Source organism: Diabrotica virgifera, chromosome 8, assembly GCF_917563875.1.
Source record: "Diabrotica virgifera virgifera chromosome 8, PGI_DIABVI_V3a".
Classification (NCBI taxonomy): domain Eukaryota; kingdom Metazoa; phylum Arthropoda; class Insecta; order Coleoptera; family Chrysomelidae; genus Diabrotica; species Diabrotica virgifera.
The window spans coordinates 29,183,080-29,197,958 of record NC_065450.1 but is presented as its reverse complement, the minus strand read 5'-3'; the positions used below and the strand labels follow the sequence as shown (position 1 = coordinate 29,197,958).

General features: G+C 32.2%; 1 protein-coding gene across 1 annotated transcript in view; it reads left to right on the top strand.

Moving 5' to 3' along the window:
• LOC114336298 (uncharacterized) overlaps positions 1-9,030 on the top strand; it is a 233,738-nt gene extending 224,708 nt beyond the window's left edge. The window contains exon 13 of the mRNA XM_050659806.1: positions 6,690-9,030. Coding sequence (XP_050515763.1) covers positions 6,690-7,174 — 485 coding nt within the window. The 3' untranslated portion in view covers positions 7,175-9,030. The remainder of the gene's footprint in view (positions 1-6,689) is intronic.
• Positions 9,031-14,879: the final 5,849 nt, after the last annotated feature.

The window sequence follows — 14,879 nt, the reverse complement described above, 5'->3', positions numbered from 1 at the left end:
CATAAAATCTTTTTATACATATTTGTAATATAATTTACTGATATTCCTAAATATTATAAAAATGTGTGTCACATTCGCTTTGTAAACTTTTATTTTGCCTTTCGTAGCCACCAGGCTATAGCATATTCCGTTTCCTTCCTGTTTTTTTGTAGACCACTTCTTTCATCTGATTCTAAAAAAAAAATTAAAATGAATGGTAATTTTTCTATCCTTTACAATTAACAAGAAATACTATTTACAGGTAATAATATACATAAATAATTAAAAAAAATCAATGGGAAAATCCCAATAGTTGGCTGTATACCATAGTTTAAAAAAACTCATAACGAAGTAAAAACTTCGAGATGTATTCTGGTATAAAATCGTTTATTTAAAAACTATTTAAAATGTCATGGATTGCAAAACGTTTTCGTTCCATACACAACATCTTCAGTGTATCCTGCCGAGTAGTTTGAAACTAGCACACTGTATATAGTGTTAACCCCATCATATATGGTTTACATAATATAATATATTAAAATTTTCTGACTACAAGTCGATGTTAATAGATATAGTGGAACACATGCTAAACGGGTGCCATGGTTCCCTGCTCGAAGATGCTAGGTACTTGCCAATTCAATGGGCACAGACCAACCTGGTTGGAGTCATAAAATTTTAATATATTATATTATGTAAACCATATATGATGGGGTTAACACTATATACAGTGTGCTAGTTTCAAACTACTCGGCAGGATGCACTGAAGATGTTCTGTATGGAACGAAAACGTTTTGCAATCCATGACATTTTAAATAGTTTTTAAATAAACGGTTTTATACCAGAATACATCTCGAAGTTTTTACTTCTGTATGAGTTTTTTTACATAAATAATTCGTTTCATACTCTAAATAGATTTATTGTTATTCATTCACCAATATTATTTCTCGTTATCTCGTCGTTTACCTAGCGCAGGTACAAGAAAACAAAGAATAAAGACAATTGAAAACGGATTTTATAATACTTACATAATTGTTTAATCTTTATAAATAAATACTTTAATCATTTGAATAAGAAGAAAGATGGCGGACGGTAATGATAGCATTAATGAAGACGGTAAAGGAAAAAGCAAAGAGGAGCTAGATGTATTTAGCAGGAGCAGAAAAGAGAACCGAACACCAGACAGGTCAAAACCATTAACGAATGAAACCAGCAGCCAGAACGAAATGATGGAACTTATGAGACAATAATTGTCTTGACTTGCTAATTATTAGCAAGCGATAATAAAAAGAAAAACAAGGACCAATAAGATATAAAAAATACAATGGGTAATATGATTGAGGAACTAAAAGAAATTAGGAAGGAGAATAGTGAAAACAAATTGCAAATAAAGGAAATAATAAGAGAAAATGAAAATCTAGAGAAAGGAATGGTTACGATGAAACAAAAAATAAATAAAATAACCTTGGAAGCATGTCAGAAAGAAAAGAAGAAAAGTAACCTAATAATGAGAGGCTTACCAATAGACACAATAGAAGCAGAGCAACTAGAGAACTTCATAGAAACAAAAATGGGAGTAAAATCAGAAATAAATAGGGTACAAAAGATAAATGAAACAATGTGTGCTGTCGAATGTAAAAAATTCGAAGATAAAATGAAAATACTGAAAGCCAAGGGTAAACGAATAAACTATAAGCAACATAGATTATATATAGAATGTGACCTAACACTAAAAGAGATAGAAATACAAAGAAACCTTAGGAAGATAGCAGCAGATGAAAAGACTAATGGAAAAAAGACAAAAATTGGCTATGGTTTCATAGTTATTGCAGGCATTAATGGAAATGGAACCAAAAAACAAGCAGGATAGAAAAAGTAACAAACAATACAGAACCAACTAGTTCAAAAAACTAGCTAAAGAAAACACAAGTACGGAACGAGAAACAAAACAGGCACAGCACAGGGACATGAGCAAATCTAAGGAATGAGAACACAAACGGAAGGATAAACAAATTAAAACAAACAAAGCACACGTTAAGCACAGAAAAGAACAAAACAATTCTGAAAATGGCATCAAGGAGTATAAAAGGTATAAATGAGAAGGAAATAGGACTGGGGGAAAAATTAGAGATAAGATCATTGAAATAGTAGCTATAACAGACACAAAGAAAAAAGGAAGAGGATCAGTAATATTAGAAAACGGAATGCTACTAATATACAGTGGAGTGGAAGAAAATAAGAGAGCTCAGACAGGAGTAGCGCACATGATAAAGAAGGACAGTATCAACAAAGTCAAAAATTTGATATATTACAACGAACGTATACTAAGAGTAGACATAGATATGGATACAGAGGAAACCAATACAAACCTAATCATATGCTATGAACCAGATGGAGACGCACCAAAAACGAAAAGAATGAGTTCTGGGACAAATTACAAGAAGTGATAAATGATTGTATATAGAAAATTGTGATCATAGGAGATATGAACAGTAGAGTGGGGAAATAAGCAGAAAAATGGAACAATGTCATCGGACCTTATGGGGAGGAAAAAATAAACAAAAATGGAAAATTACTACTCGAATTCTGTATAGACAATAACCTGGCGATTATGAGCACACACTTCCAACATAAAAGGATACATAAGATCACAAGAGAAGTCAAATCAAGAGACGAACAATCAAGTATAGACTATACTATAGTGCAAAAAACAGAGAAGAACTGGATAAGAGACGTAAGGGTGAAAAGGAGATATGAAATTGGCAGTGACCACTATCTACTACAAACCACATTCAAAAGCGGAATCAACGCTAAGGAAAGAATCAACGAAAATAAGATACACAGGGGAGCTAGAAAAAGAAATGCACAATGAACACGAAACAACAGAAATAATAGAAGAAGAATGGAAAAAATTTAAAAATGCGATGATAAAAAAAACTAAAGCAATATGTGGGACTACAAGAAACAACAACAAAGCGAAACGAACATATTGGTGGAACGATGAAGTGAAAAGAGAAATAAAAGAAAAGAAGAAATTATGGAAAGAATACATACAAGACAAAACACAACAAAAATATGAAAATTATAAAAGACAACGAACAAAAGTTAAAGACAGAGAAACAGTTAAGACAGAGGAAAAAAAAAGCTGGGAAAATTCGGAGAAACAATGGAAGAAAGCAGCACAGTTAACGTAAAATTATTTTATAGAACACTGAGACCTAAGAAGCAACAAAGAAACAAAACTGAAGCAAATAATGAACAAGGAAGGAACAATAATAAACAACGATAAGAAAATAATGGAAAGATGGAGGGAACACTTCTAGCTGATACTGAATGGACAGCAAGGGAATACAATGGAAAAAGAAAGACACAACAACAGAGAAAGAAACACGGAAAATCAAGAAACTATAGAAAAAGAAGAACTGGAAGAAGCAATAAAAAAGATACAGATTGGAAAAGCACCAGGAAGCGATGGAGTAGCACCAGAAATGATGAAATATATAGGAGTAAAAGCAAAAGAAAAATTATTATATATAAATAACCTAATATGGAAGATAAAAATAATACCCAGAGAGTGGACAAATGCAGTAATTATACACAAAAAAGGAAACATAAGAGACTGTAAGAACTATAGAGGTATATCACTACTATGCGTAGCAGCAAAACTATACAAAACCATAATCCGAAACGAAAATCAGAAAAGAAATAGAACACAAAGTAGAGGACGTACAATGAAAGGACATACCACACAAGACCATATATTCACCATGCAACAAGTAATAGAAAAAGCCTTAAAGAAAAATAGAGAAATATACCTGAGCTTTATAGACATGGAAAAAGCTTTCGACTCAATCAAAAGAAAAAATATATGGCCAAGCCTATAGAAGAAATAAGTAAGTGAAGAACTGATAGAAGCAACAAAACTTATATACATGAAAACAAATACCATAAGACTGCTAAATATGCAGTCAGAACCATTTGAAACAACTCAAGGAGTTAGACAAGGGGGAAGTCTCAGCCCAGTGCTATTCATAAATGTAATAGATGAGATAGTGAAAGAATGTCAGAACACTTTTAAAAAATATTGCATCGGTTGGAACAGAATGCAAATGATAAACGCTGAAATGTGTATATTTGCAGACGATAAAGTACTAATTGCGGAAACAGCAGAAAAACTGAAATATAACTTAGAGAAATGAAACATAGAAGCAAGCAAATACAACTTAAATGTAAACAAAGAGAAGACTCAGATAATGAAAATAACAACGAAACAAGGGACGGAAGATCAAATAGAAGTAATGGTAGATCAACAAAGAATAATACAGACAAATTCATACAAATACTTGAGAACAGTAATCAACAACAAAGGAGACATCGAGGATGATCTTAACAACAGAATGGAAAACACAGCAAAACTATTCCAAGCACTAAATAGAGGATTCCTTAATAATAAAGAAATATAAATAAAGACAAAGATAACAATATACAAAGCAATATATAGACCTACGGTGGCATACGGAGCAGAAAACTAGATCTTAAACAAAATACATCAAAGCAGAATTCAGGCAGCAAAGATGAAATACCTTACAAGAACAATCGGAGTAAGAAAAACAGATAGAGTAAGAAATCAGGAAATACGAGAAAAACTTAAGATCAAACCGATACTCGACACAATTAAGGAGAAAAAATTGGCGTGGTTCGGGCATCTAACGCGGATGGACAATAACAGACAAGTAAAAAAGAGTGTGCGAAGCAAAACCAATAGGGAAGAACAGAAGAGGACGGCCCATTAAGGAATGGAATAGTGATATCTCGCAGATTCTACAAAGTAAGGGGAAAACTTGGCAAGAAGCAACACAAATGGCAACCAATAGGAAAGAATGGAGAAAGTTTATTAAGAGCTAGACGCAACTCCCGATACATTATTAAGATTGCATGAATGGCCCAACACCGAAAGGTATCAATGGGTCTACTGATTAAGTAAGTAAGTAAGTAACATAATTGTTTAACAAAAAAGATCCAGAGCAAAACTAACAGACCAAAAAGAACAGCAAAAACCACTAATTTCTAATTCATTTCCAACCACAAATTTTTAGATTATGATGTGACACCACACCCCACACCAAGCGCCGTGCACAGACACACCCGCGACAAATTTGAAGATAAACGCAATTAAGAATTATTATAAATTCCTCTCTTCGTTTTTGCACAAGTTTCTGTTTGCTTTTTAAATTTTATGTTCAAGGTTGCAATAATAAATTATTTTTATTTGTAAAAGAAAACTGAGGAAAATATCGCAGGGATCTTTATATTGTCAACCACTGAAATACCACCAATACAGTAAATTTTAAAAATACTTTTTTTTAATAGGTCTATAATATAGTCCTGTCGCCAGGGGGGGGTACAACGGCCTCCTAAATTCAGATGGACTTACCCAAGTTTTTTTATGTATTTTGACCCGTAGAACACGAATTTTTTGGGTAACAGTTGATCCGGATGTCGATAAGTTTGTTATAAACAAAGAACTTGAGGAATTATATAACAGCGATTTTTCGCAAAACAAAACATTTTTTTATATTTTTTTAAATGGTCTTACAAGTTTTTTCGTAGGATGCATAGTTTTAGAGATAAACGCGGTTGAACTTTAAAAAAATCGAAAAAGTGCAATTTTTGAACCCGAATAACTTTTGATTAAAAAATAAAATGGCAATTCTGCTTACTGCATTTGAAAGTTCAAGTCAAATTCTGTCGGTTTTGATTATCTTCATGGCTTAAAATTCAGTTTTTATTTGTTAAACAAAGCCATAAACACATAGTGTTTCCCGTGCCCAATGCATGCGTTTTAATGTACGTAATCTATGTAGAAATTATCTGTATGCGCGCCTACTCGTTCGATTTCAAATGAGAAATGCATTGAAAACATCATTTAATCACTATGTGTTTATAGCTTTGTTTGACCATAAAAAAATTAATTTTTAGCAATAAATGTAATCAAAACCGTTAGAATTTGACTTGAACTTTCAAATGCGGTAAGCAGAATTGCTATTTTCTTTTTCAATCAAAAGTTATTCGGGTTTAAAAATTAAAATTTTTCGATTTTTTGAAAGTTCAACCGCGTTTATGTCAAAAACTATGCATTATACGAAAAAACTTGTAAAAACATTTTTTGCTTAGAATGACCCAAAAAATACAAAACAATGTTTTGTTTTGCGAAAAATCGCTGTTATGCGATTCCTCAATTTCTTTGTTTATAACAATCTTATCGACATCCGGATCGACTGTTACCCAAAGAATTAGTGTTTTACTGGTCAAAATACATAAAAAAACTTGGGTAAGTCCATCTGAATTAAGGAGGCCGTTGTACCCCCACTGGCAACAGGACTAAATATGAGAGAGCATCCACTAATATAACCATCATGATAATTTAGTATTTATTATTTGGCAGCTTAAAATATAGGACATTGGTATTTTGTTCATATGTCTTATGGTAAAATTACAGGAATAATAATTATTTAATCAGATGTTCACCGAATGCTCCTTGAATGCCCACGACATCCAAATATTAATAGAACTTTGGTAGTATATTCCTGGAATGTTTTGTGTTGTTAGGCATTACATTAAAATACCAATAGCCTAAAATAACATATTAAAAAATAAAACACAGATACTTTGACACTTACCTTTACATATTGAAATTTCCTTTTTATTTTCAGGTATGGATCCAGCATTTCTAGTATGGATTCCACCATTCGATGAAACCGGTGAAATATTCCCGGAGTACGACGGTGACAACGAGTACCACGAAATGGACGAAGTTCGAAATTACGCCGATCCAGGAAGCAACAAGGAATCCCCAGAAGAAGATACTGCGTTGCTTCCAAAACATAAACAACCAGAACACAAAGAAAGCTTTATTCCATCAGCAAAACACGCCGGCCATTCTGTCGATAATAAATATATATCGGAAATCGAGCCCTTAGTCCACAAAAAGATTGCAGAGACACAGCTGGAAGATCTTTCGAAGATATTGAAAGTGTCTCCGAAGCTTCTTCGGGAAGATATGGAAAAAGAGACGGAGTTTGAGAAATTTTCCAGTTTGGAAAATATCGACATCAAATTTGTTGACGATGATGAAGCAGGGGAGAGTTGCAATACAGATATGGCATATCAAGATAGTAATATCATATCTTCTAACTAAAGACTGATTAGGTTTAGTAGCTAGGGCATTTAAAAATCTTTTCGATGGTATTATCTCAAAGTAATTAACATAATCTTGCAGTATTGTTATTTTTTATAGTTTATTAAGAATTATATTATAATTTTCAATATAATTTTATCTTTCTCAAATAATTTTAAATTCTCTTGATTCTAACGCTAAAAATATAGAGAAAGAAATGTAGTTAATTTTTTTTTCATCGATAAGCCAAAAAAACAAAGGTAACTTATTATCGCTGTTTTATTTTTTAAATATACCTTCATTAGTGTAGGTTTTTTTATCATTTTTTGTTTTGCTTGTAAGTACTTCTTGGATACACGTTGTTTTATTATTATACATAACGTTTTCCTACGTCTTCGGATACTCAGTCGCCATTTTATTTATAGACTTTTCTAAATTTCTCTGTATCTCATTTTCCAGTTGATGTATTGTCTCCAACTAAGGCAAGGTCGTCCTCTTTTCCTTTTAACATTAGGTTGCCATGTTATGATTTGTTTTGGAAGTCGATCTTCGGGCATTTTTTGGACTTGTCCATACCCTCTTAGTTGTTGAGTACCAATATTTTCTACTATTGTATGATTTAGTCTTATAATTTTTGATATTTTACTGTTAGTAACTGTCTCTAATCTCGATTTCCCTACCAAACGTCTCCAAAATACATTTCCGTTGCACAAAATTTCCATTGCTTCTAGCGTTCATTTCTAACTGCCATACCTCACTTCTATAAATGATTGTCTTTTTCTTTAGATGCAAATCCACTAATGGATGTAGGCGATCACATTTTCCAGTAACTCTCTGTTTCTTGAAGTATGTATCAGAGATTGTATGTCATTAATCCCTGTTCATTGTCTTATATTTCCGAGCTAGGACATTTTTTTGCGTCCCATTCCTCTGTTGCCTTCAATTTTACCCTTGATTATAAGTTGGAGCAACTGGTATTTTTCATTTCGCACGATATGACCTAGATGCGCTGTTTTCCTTTTCTTGATAGTTTCGAAAAGTTGGCGTTTTTGGATGATTCTTTTAAGGACATCTAGATTTGTGACTTTCGCCGTCCATGTTATCTTTAGGATACGGCGATAAAGCCACATCTCTAAAGCTTCTAATCTGTTTATATCCCTCGTTTTGAATGTCCAGCCCTCTACGCCATATAGCAGCACTGACCATACGTAGCTCTTAGTAAATCTTAGTCTCAGTTGAAGATCGGACTCTGAACAGATCAGTATCTTCCTGAATTTTACGAAAGATTGTCGAGCTTGCTCAATGCGACATTTTACTTCCCTGTCCGATGTCCAGTCTTCAAAAAGCCACATTTCCAGGTATTTCAATTTGCTCACTCTCTCAATGGACTTGGTACTAAGAATTGAAATTTTCAATTATTTCTTCAACTTTCTGTTATGGTGGAGTTTTTAAGTGCATTCAAATTTTCTGGAGATGGTAATGAATTTGGTATTTTTTGTATTAATCTCTAATCGCTTTCGCTTATTCTATTCTCCGATTACATAATATAGTGACAAGTTGTTGAAGATTGACTATGTTGTTACAAATTAAGACACCATCATCAGCATATCGTATGTTGTTGATCAATACTTCATTCACTTTGATTCTTATCTCTGCATCTTCCAAAGACTCCGAGATATGGCTTCCGAATAAATGTTAAATAAAAGAGGGGAAAGCACACATCCCTGCTGAACACCCCTTCTTATATGTATGGGTTTGGATATAGAGTTGTCTATTTTTAATTGTGCCCTTTGATAACAGTACAAGTTTTCAATGCATCTTATGTCGTTTTGGTTTATGTCAAGTTTCTTGAGGATCTGCATTAACTTATGGTGTTTGACGCGGTCAAACGCTCTTTTGTAATCTAAAAAGCATAGGAACACGTCCTTCCTCTGAACGTAACAATTTGGGATCAGCACCTGAGTTGCTGGAGATAGATGATTGTACTTTTAATAATTGTGTTATATATCTCACATCTGTTAGTATTTGTTATTGATTGGTCCCAAAGTATATTATTTAAAAGGGATATTGCTTTTCATCCCTAGTTGTTTCTTTCTTCTATCATGTGGTCTACATTACCTTTCTTTTGTGATGATTATACCCAAGTATTACTTATGTGTATCGGTATCTGCTAAATTCTTCATCTTACAATGCGAGGTTCTGCTGTATCCCACCGACACACATATCTTCTGTGTTTCTTATGTTTATTTCAAGCCCCCATTTTTTATATTTCTCGATTAATTTCCTTTTTATATATTTAATATCTTCATACTCTTATGCTATTACTAGTTGGGCATCTGCAAATAATAATGTGCATACCTAGTACCTATTGTTGTTTACCGGCATTCTCATATTTTTGCAATCGTGTTTTCAAAATCTTTAGGACTTGCTCGAGGTAAATCTTAAATAATGTCGGTGAAAGACAACAGCGTTGTTTAAGATCCTTGCTGGTTTGGAATCCCTTCGATAGGCTAGTTTCAATTTTTACCATTGCCTTAAACTTATATTTATATTTGTTTTTCCAATGCTTCCGTAGTTGATTTTGTTCAAAAATGTCACAGACCTTTCTCAAGTCTACATACAGTAAATGTACTTTCTGGGTACCGGAACTTTCTTTTTAATAACCTATGTAAGGCCTTGTTTTTTATTCATTTACTTATTAAATTCAATTATCTAGCTATTTATTCAGCAAATAAAAATTATTATGGTATATCTTTGAGGTAATATTCATTGAAGAGTTTAATGGTTAAAAGTTTTATATGTGCATATTCCTCACCTGATCGTTATTATCAAAAAGCAAGGATTCAAAAATATAAAATTTTGTGTTTACTGTTACTCTTCATATTTTATGACCAACTAAGAGCAACAACTGATTAACTTCTCAATAAATACAAAATGAATCATATTATAATATGTACTTTACTTCAAATACATAATATTCTCAAGAAAATGTTTCAGATTCAAATTACTTTTTACAAAAATGTTGATTGAGAATTACGTCATAAAATGCATTATAAACAGTGTTTTTAATTTTCCGTAAAAAACAAATATTTGTACCTAGCAGTTGTAAATGTTCTTCAGCAATGTGAATGTAGTATAATATTCTTCAACTTATTATGATGGGTAAAATCGAAGGACGCAGAGGAATTGGTAGAAAGCAGGCCTCTTGGTTGAAGAATATCCGGGAGAGGACAGGAATAAAGAAAGCAGAACACCTACTTAGAATAGCTCGAGACAGAGACAGTTTCGCCATTTTAATCGCCAACGTCAAGGGGACTTGATAGGGCACGTTAAGAAGAAGAAGTTGTGAATGGAAAGTCATTGACCCTTGGCCCATATGTTAATGAAAAAAGGAGAGGTAAACGCCAAGTAGTGACGAAAAATAAGTGTACATTACCATCAAGCCGGATACCTCTTGCCTCCAGCCTACGGAAATCCTGGGGATAAAAAAATATTTCTTTATATTACATTTTAAAGAAAGTGACCGAAGAGTTAAACTGACCGCAGAAATACGGATTTCACTACATAACTTTACTCAAAAACTTATAATTTGATGTCGGCTGTTATTATGGCGATGAATTAAGAATCACTGAAATTGGTACGTTGGGTTGTTTTATAAGTTATAAATTATAACCTATCGCTAAAATAGTTAAAGAGTGAATGGTAATAAAATATTCTTAGTAAATAATTGAACCTGAGTTTACACTACACAACGGGTTTTAACTTGAATTAAATTACATGGGGAACACTCGATATAAGCCAAAGTCAGTGACCATAAAAGCTGTCTATTAGAAAGAAAGTGTCTATAACTCTATACGGTTGAAGTAGGTATTACGTATTTTTCTAACTAGACTAAACACACGTAAGGTTAATGATATGGAAACTCAAAAAACGGCTTAGTTTTGTACAGCACTATCAAAAGCAGAACACTTAGACATGTCATACATGTCTAAGTTCTCATAGTTATTCTAGAGACTGGAAAATATGCACTAAAAAATGTCTAAAATATGCATGCAATATGCATTTTAAAACAAGCTGAATATGCACAATTAACATGCAAATATGCATTTATATATGCACTTATTTTTATATGAATAATTTTATGGTTTACGTTAAATACATAAATAAATAAAAAATAATAAAAATAAATAAATAGGTTTGAATTTAAACCAAATTGTATTATTATTTCTTAATATATTTTTTTAACTTCAGGTTTTGTGACAAATAAAACGGCAAAATATTTTATTTTGACCACAAGATAAATAAGAGTACAATAAAATAAATGTACATATTTTTATTGTTACAATATTGATTCATATTTTCTAAACTAATATTATAAAAAGAGTACAATAAAACAAATTTACATATTTTTATTGTTACAATAAATAATCATATATTGATTCATATTTTCTAAACTAATATTATGTCTTCTATCTGTTAATATTTGTTTATAGGCAGAAAAAGATCTCTCAACGTCACAAGATGTAATTGGGGCATATTTAAACTTTGCTATTAGAGACGGATCCATATTAATATTTTCATCGAAGTTTCCAAAATTGATTATATTATTTATTGAACGCAATAAAGTGAAACCCTCATTTTTGTTTAAAACGTCATCAAGTTTATCTTTAATTTTTACTCCAATTTCCCCATTCAGATTTGTTATTTTCTGTTTAACCGAATCAACAATAGACATACTATTGTGAAGACATAAATTTTGAGCCTCTAATTTTGTAATTGAACTTTCAATGATATCGAAATTCGATTTTATATACAACAATTGATTTTTAATAGACTTTTCTTTAAAAATATTTTGACAGTTATCAATAGCGGTACAAGTCGGATCAAAACTTGAAATAACGCTTTTGATGTCGTCGTAGTGTTCAGATAAAAATATAGCACTTTTAAGCCAAGTTCCCCATCTGGTTAATACTGGTTCTGGTGGTAAAGGAATATCGGGAAGCATCTCCCTATATACCTGTACACGTAGTGGTGCTTTCAGAAATACTTTTTTTACATTATTTATTAAGGTGTTTACATTGGGAAATTCAATTCTAACTTTCTCTGCAACTCTGTTTAGGCCGTGCGCCAAACATGTACAGTGAATTAAATTAGGGAAAAAGATTTTAAGATTGGATGCAGCTTTCATCATATATGAGGCGGCATCACTAAGCATTAATAATATTTTTTCAAATGGTACTTGATCAGGTAAAAAAAAATTTGTTAGGGATTCGTTAACAAATCTAGCTATTGTAGCATAGTTTGTTTTTTCCAAACATTTTACACTAATTAAGTATGAGTTTTTAAAATCGCCAGAGTCGTTAAGAACTCCAACAATTAGATTCGCAATTTGTCGACCCTTTGTATCCGTTGTTTCGTCGACGGAAATCCAAAGATATTCGGCTTTTAACTGATTTTTAATACTCGTCATCACATCTTTGTAACATGCACTGACATATTTTTTCCGAAGAGTTGAAGAACTTGGTATTTGAGCTGGTTTATCTTTAATCTTGCAATAAGTTTTTAAAAAGTTTTGACACGATTTATGTTCTAACTTGTGCAGAGGGATATTGCAGTTCAAAAAAAAATGGCATAAATCCTTTGCAAAGGTTTCTTGCCCAACTGACGTATTCTGAATCTGCAAACTGTTCTGTAGAATCTGCTGGCGAGGTTTATTATCATTTTTTGATAGCTTAGTTTGGTGAAGTGAAGTTTTTATGTGTTGAACTACTTGGAATTTCTTTTGACATGGAATCTGGAATATAATGATAATGATGTTTTAGATGTTTTCGTAAATAGATACCTACATTAAAATGATCAAACTTTTTAAACCTCCCCCAATTTTTTTTTATTTCTCAAAGTGAAATTGAAATCGTCAAACAATAAAGTACAGTCAGTGTACCGTAGTATACAGGGTGGGCCACTCTCAACACCTCGCTCTGTATAAGCCAAACCGTTGCGAACTTTAAAAAACAGTTTTTGAAGAAATGGGACGGTTTGTCATTTTAGAATAGACAGACACATAGATGTGCAAAGAAGTTTGATAAGTTTAAAAATCTATTGAAGTGGAGAACTTACCTTTTTATCACAAATGGTGCAAAACATACTTTCACTGTCGATAACTTTTAGATGATTGTTACTTCCAATCCAACTTCTGAGAAGACTTGATTTTTCCCTTGCTACTTTAGGCATTTTCACAATAATAATAAAATGATTTTTTTACACAGTATAGTCAATAACTTGCAATCACAAAAGTTGAATAATCGGCGATTGATTTAAGACTAACCATTCATAAAATAAAATAATCTATCCTACCCTTAAAATGCTTAAAATTTCGTTTTGGTTGGTTTTCCCAGAATAATTCATAGTTGGCCGACACCAGCAGAAAGTACAGGTAATATTTGTAATGTTATTCAAAATATAATCGGTATTTACTTAGGTAATTTGTAAATTCTGAGAAGTCTATAAATCTTAAATATCCGGATAATGATACCTGCAGCTATAAATAACGCCCATTATGTTTATGGGTACAACAACAAAGGAGCTTGACAGCAAAATATTTACTTTCACATTTTATTTTAATGGATGTTGATGTTACTAATATATACCTTATTTTTAAATGGGGTAGAGTAAATTCCCATCAAAATATGCATTTATATGCTCTTAAATCTCCAAATATGCAAGGCATATGCATTTATGAAAAACATGAGAAATATGCAGCATATATATGCATATGCATTTTGCATATAATCCAGTCTTTAGATTACCATTTATTTTGAGGGATTATTTAAAAAATGAGGAAAATCAAACTCCGAACACGAATTTTCTCTACCAAACCAATATCTTCCAGAATTGACTGTTTAACGTTACTTTGTAAGAACTCAAAATATTGGGTTAATTGATAATCCATATTTTACTGGCAGTTTCTCTTTTAATGCATAAAATGCTAATGACCGTTTTAGAGTAATCTCATACATAGTATGGTATAACTAGACCCAAACCTAGACATCAAAAGTGAAAGTTATCCTCCAACACCAAATTGTTCTATATGGTCCACACAATGTCCAGAAAAAAGTCACACCATTTTGAGCGTCGGGTTTGGGGGGTGAGGGGGGAGAAATCGGTAAATTCTTAGTTTTTTATGTTTTTCGTAAATATTTCTAAAACTATACGATTTAGCATAAACAACCTTCTATACAAAAATGTTCTACATTCAATTTGAAATAAAAAAGGTCCTATTCATAATCCTTCTAAAATGAACGGTTTCAAAGTTACGGAGGTAGTATAATATATATATATATATATATATATATATATATATAGTTTAGCTCTCCAGGCCTAGAAGGCCCATGGCTTGGTTTACTATTCCTTTCCAATCTCTCCTATTTGCTGCTTTATTTTTCCAATTTGTGATTTTCAGTTCTTCTATGTCTTTTTCAACATCTTTCTTCCATCTGGTTTTCGGTCTACCTTTCTTCTTCTTTCCTCCTATTCCTCCCGTTAGTATTTTTTTGGGAAGTCTCGTGTTTGGCATCCTTTGGATATGTCCCAACCATCTCAGTCTTTGTGATTTTACGATCCCTACTATGTTTGGTTCACCATACATCCTCTCCAATTCCACATTTGGTCTTCTTATCCACATTCCATTCCATATCTTTCCGCCAAATATTTTTCTTAGGACTTTTCT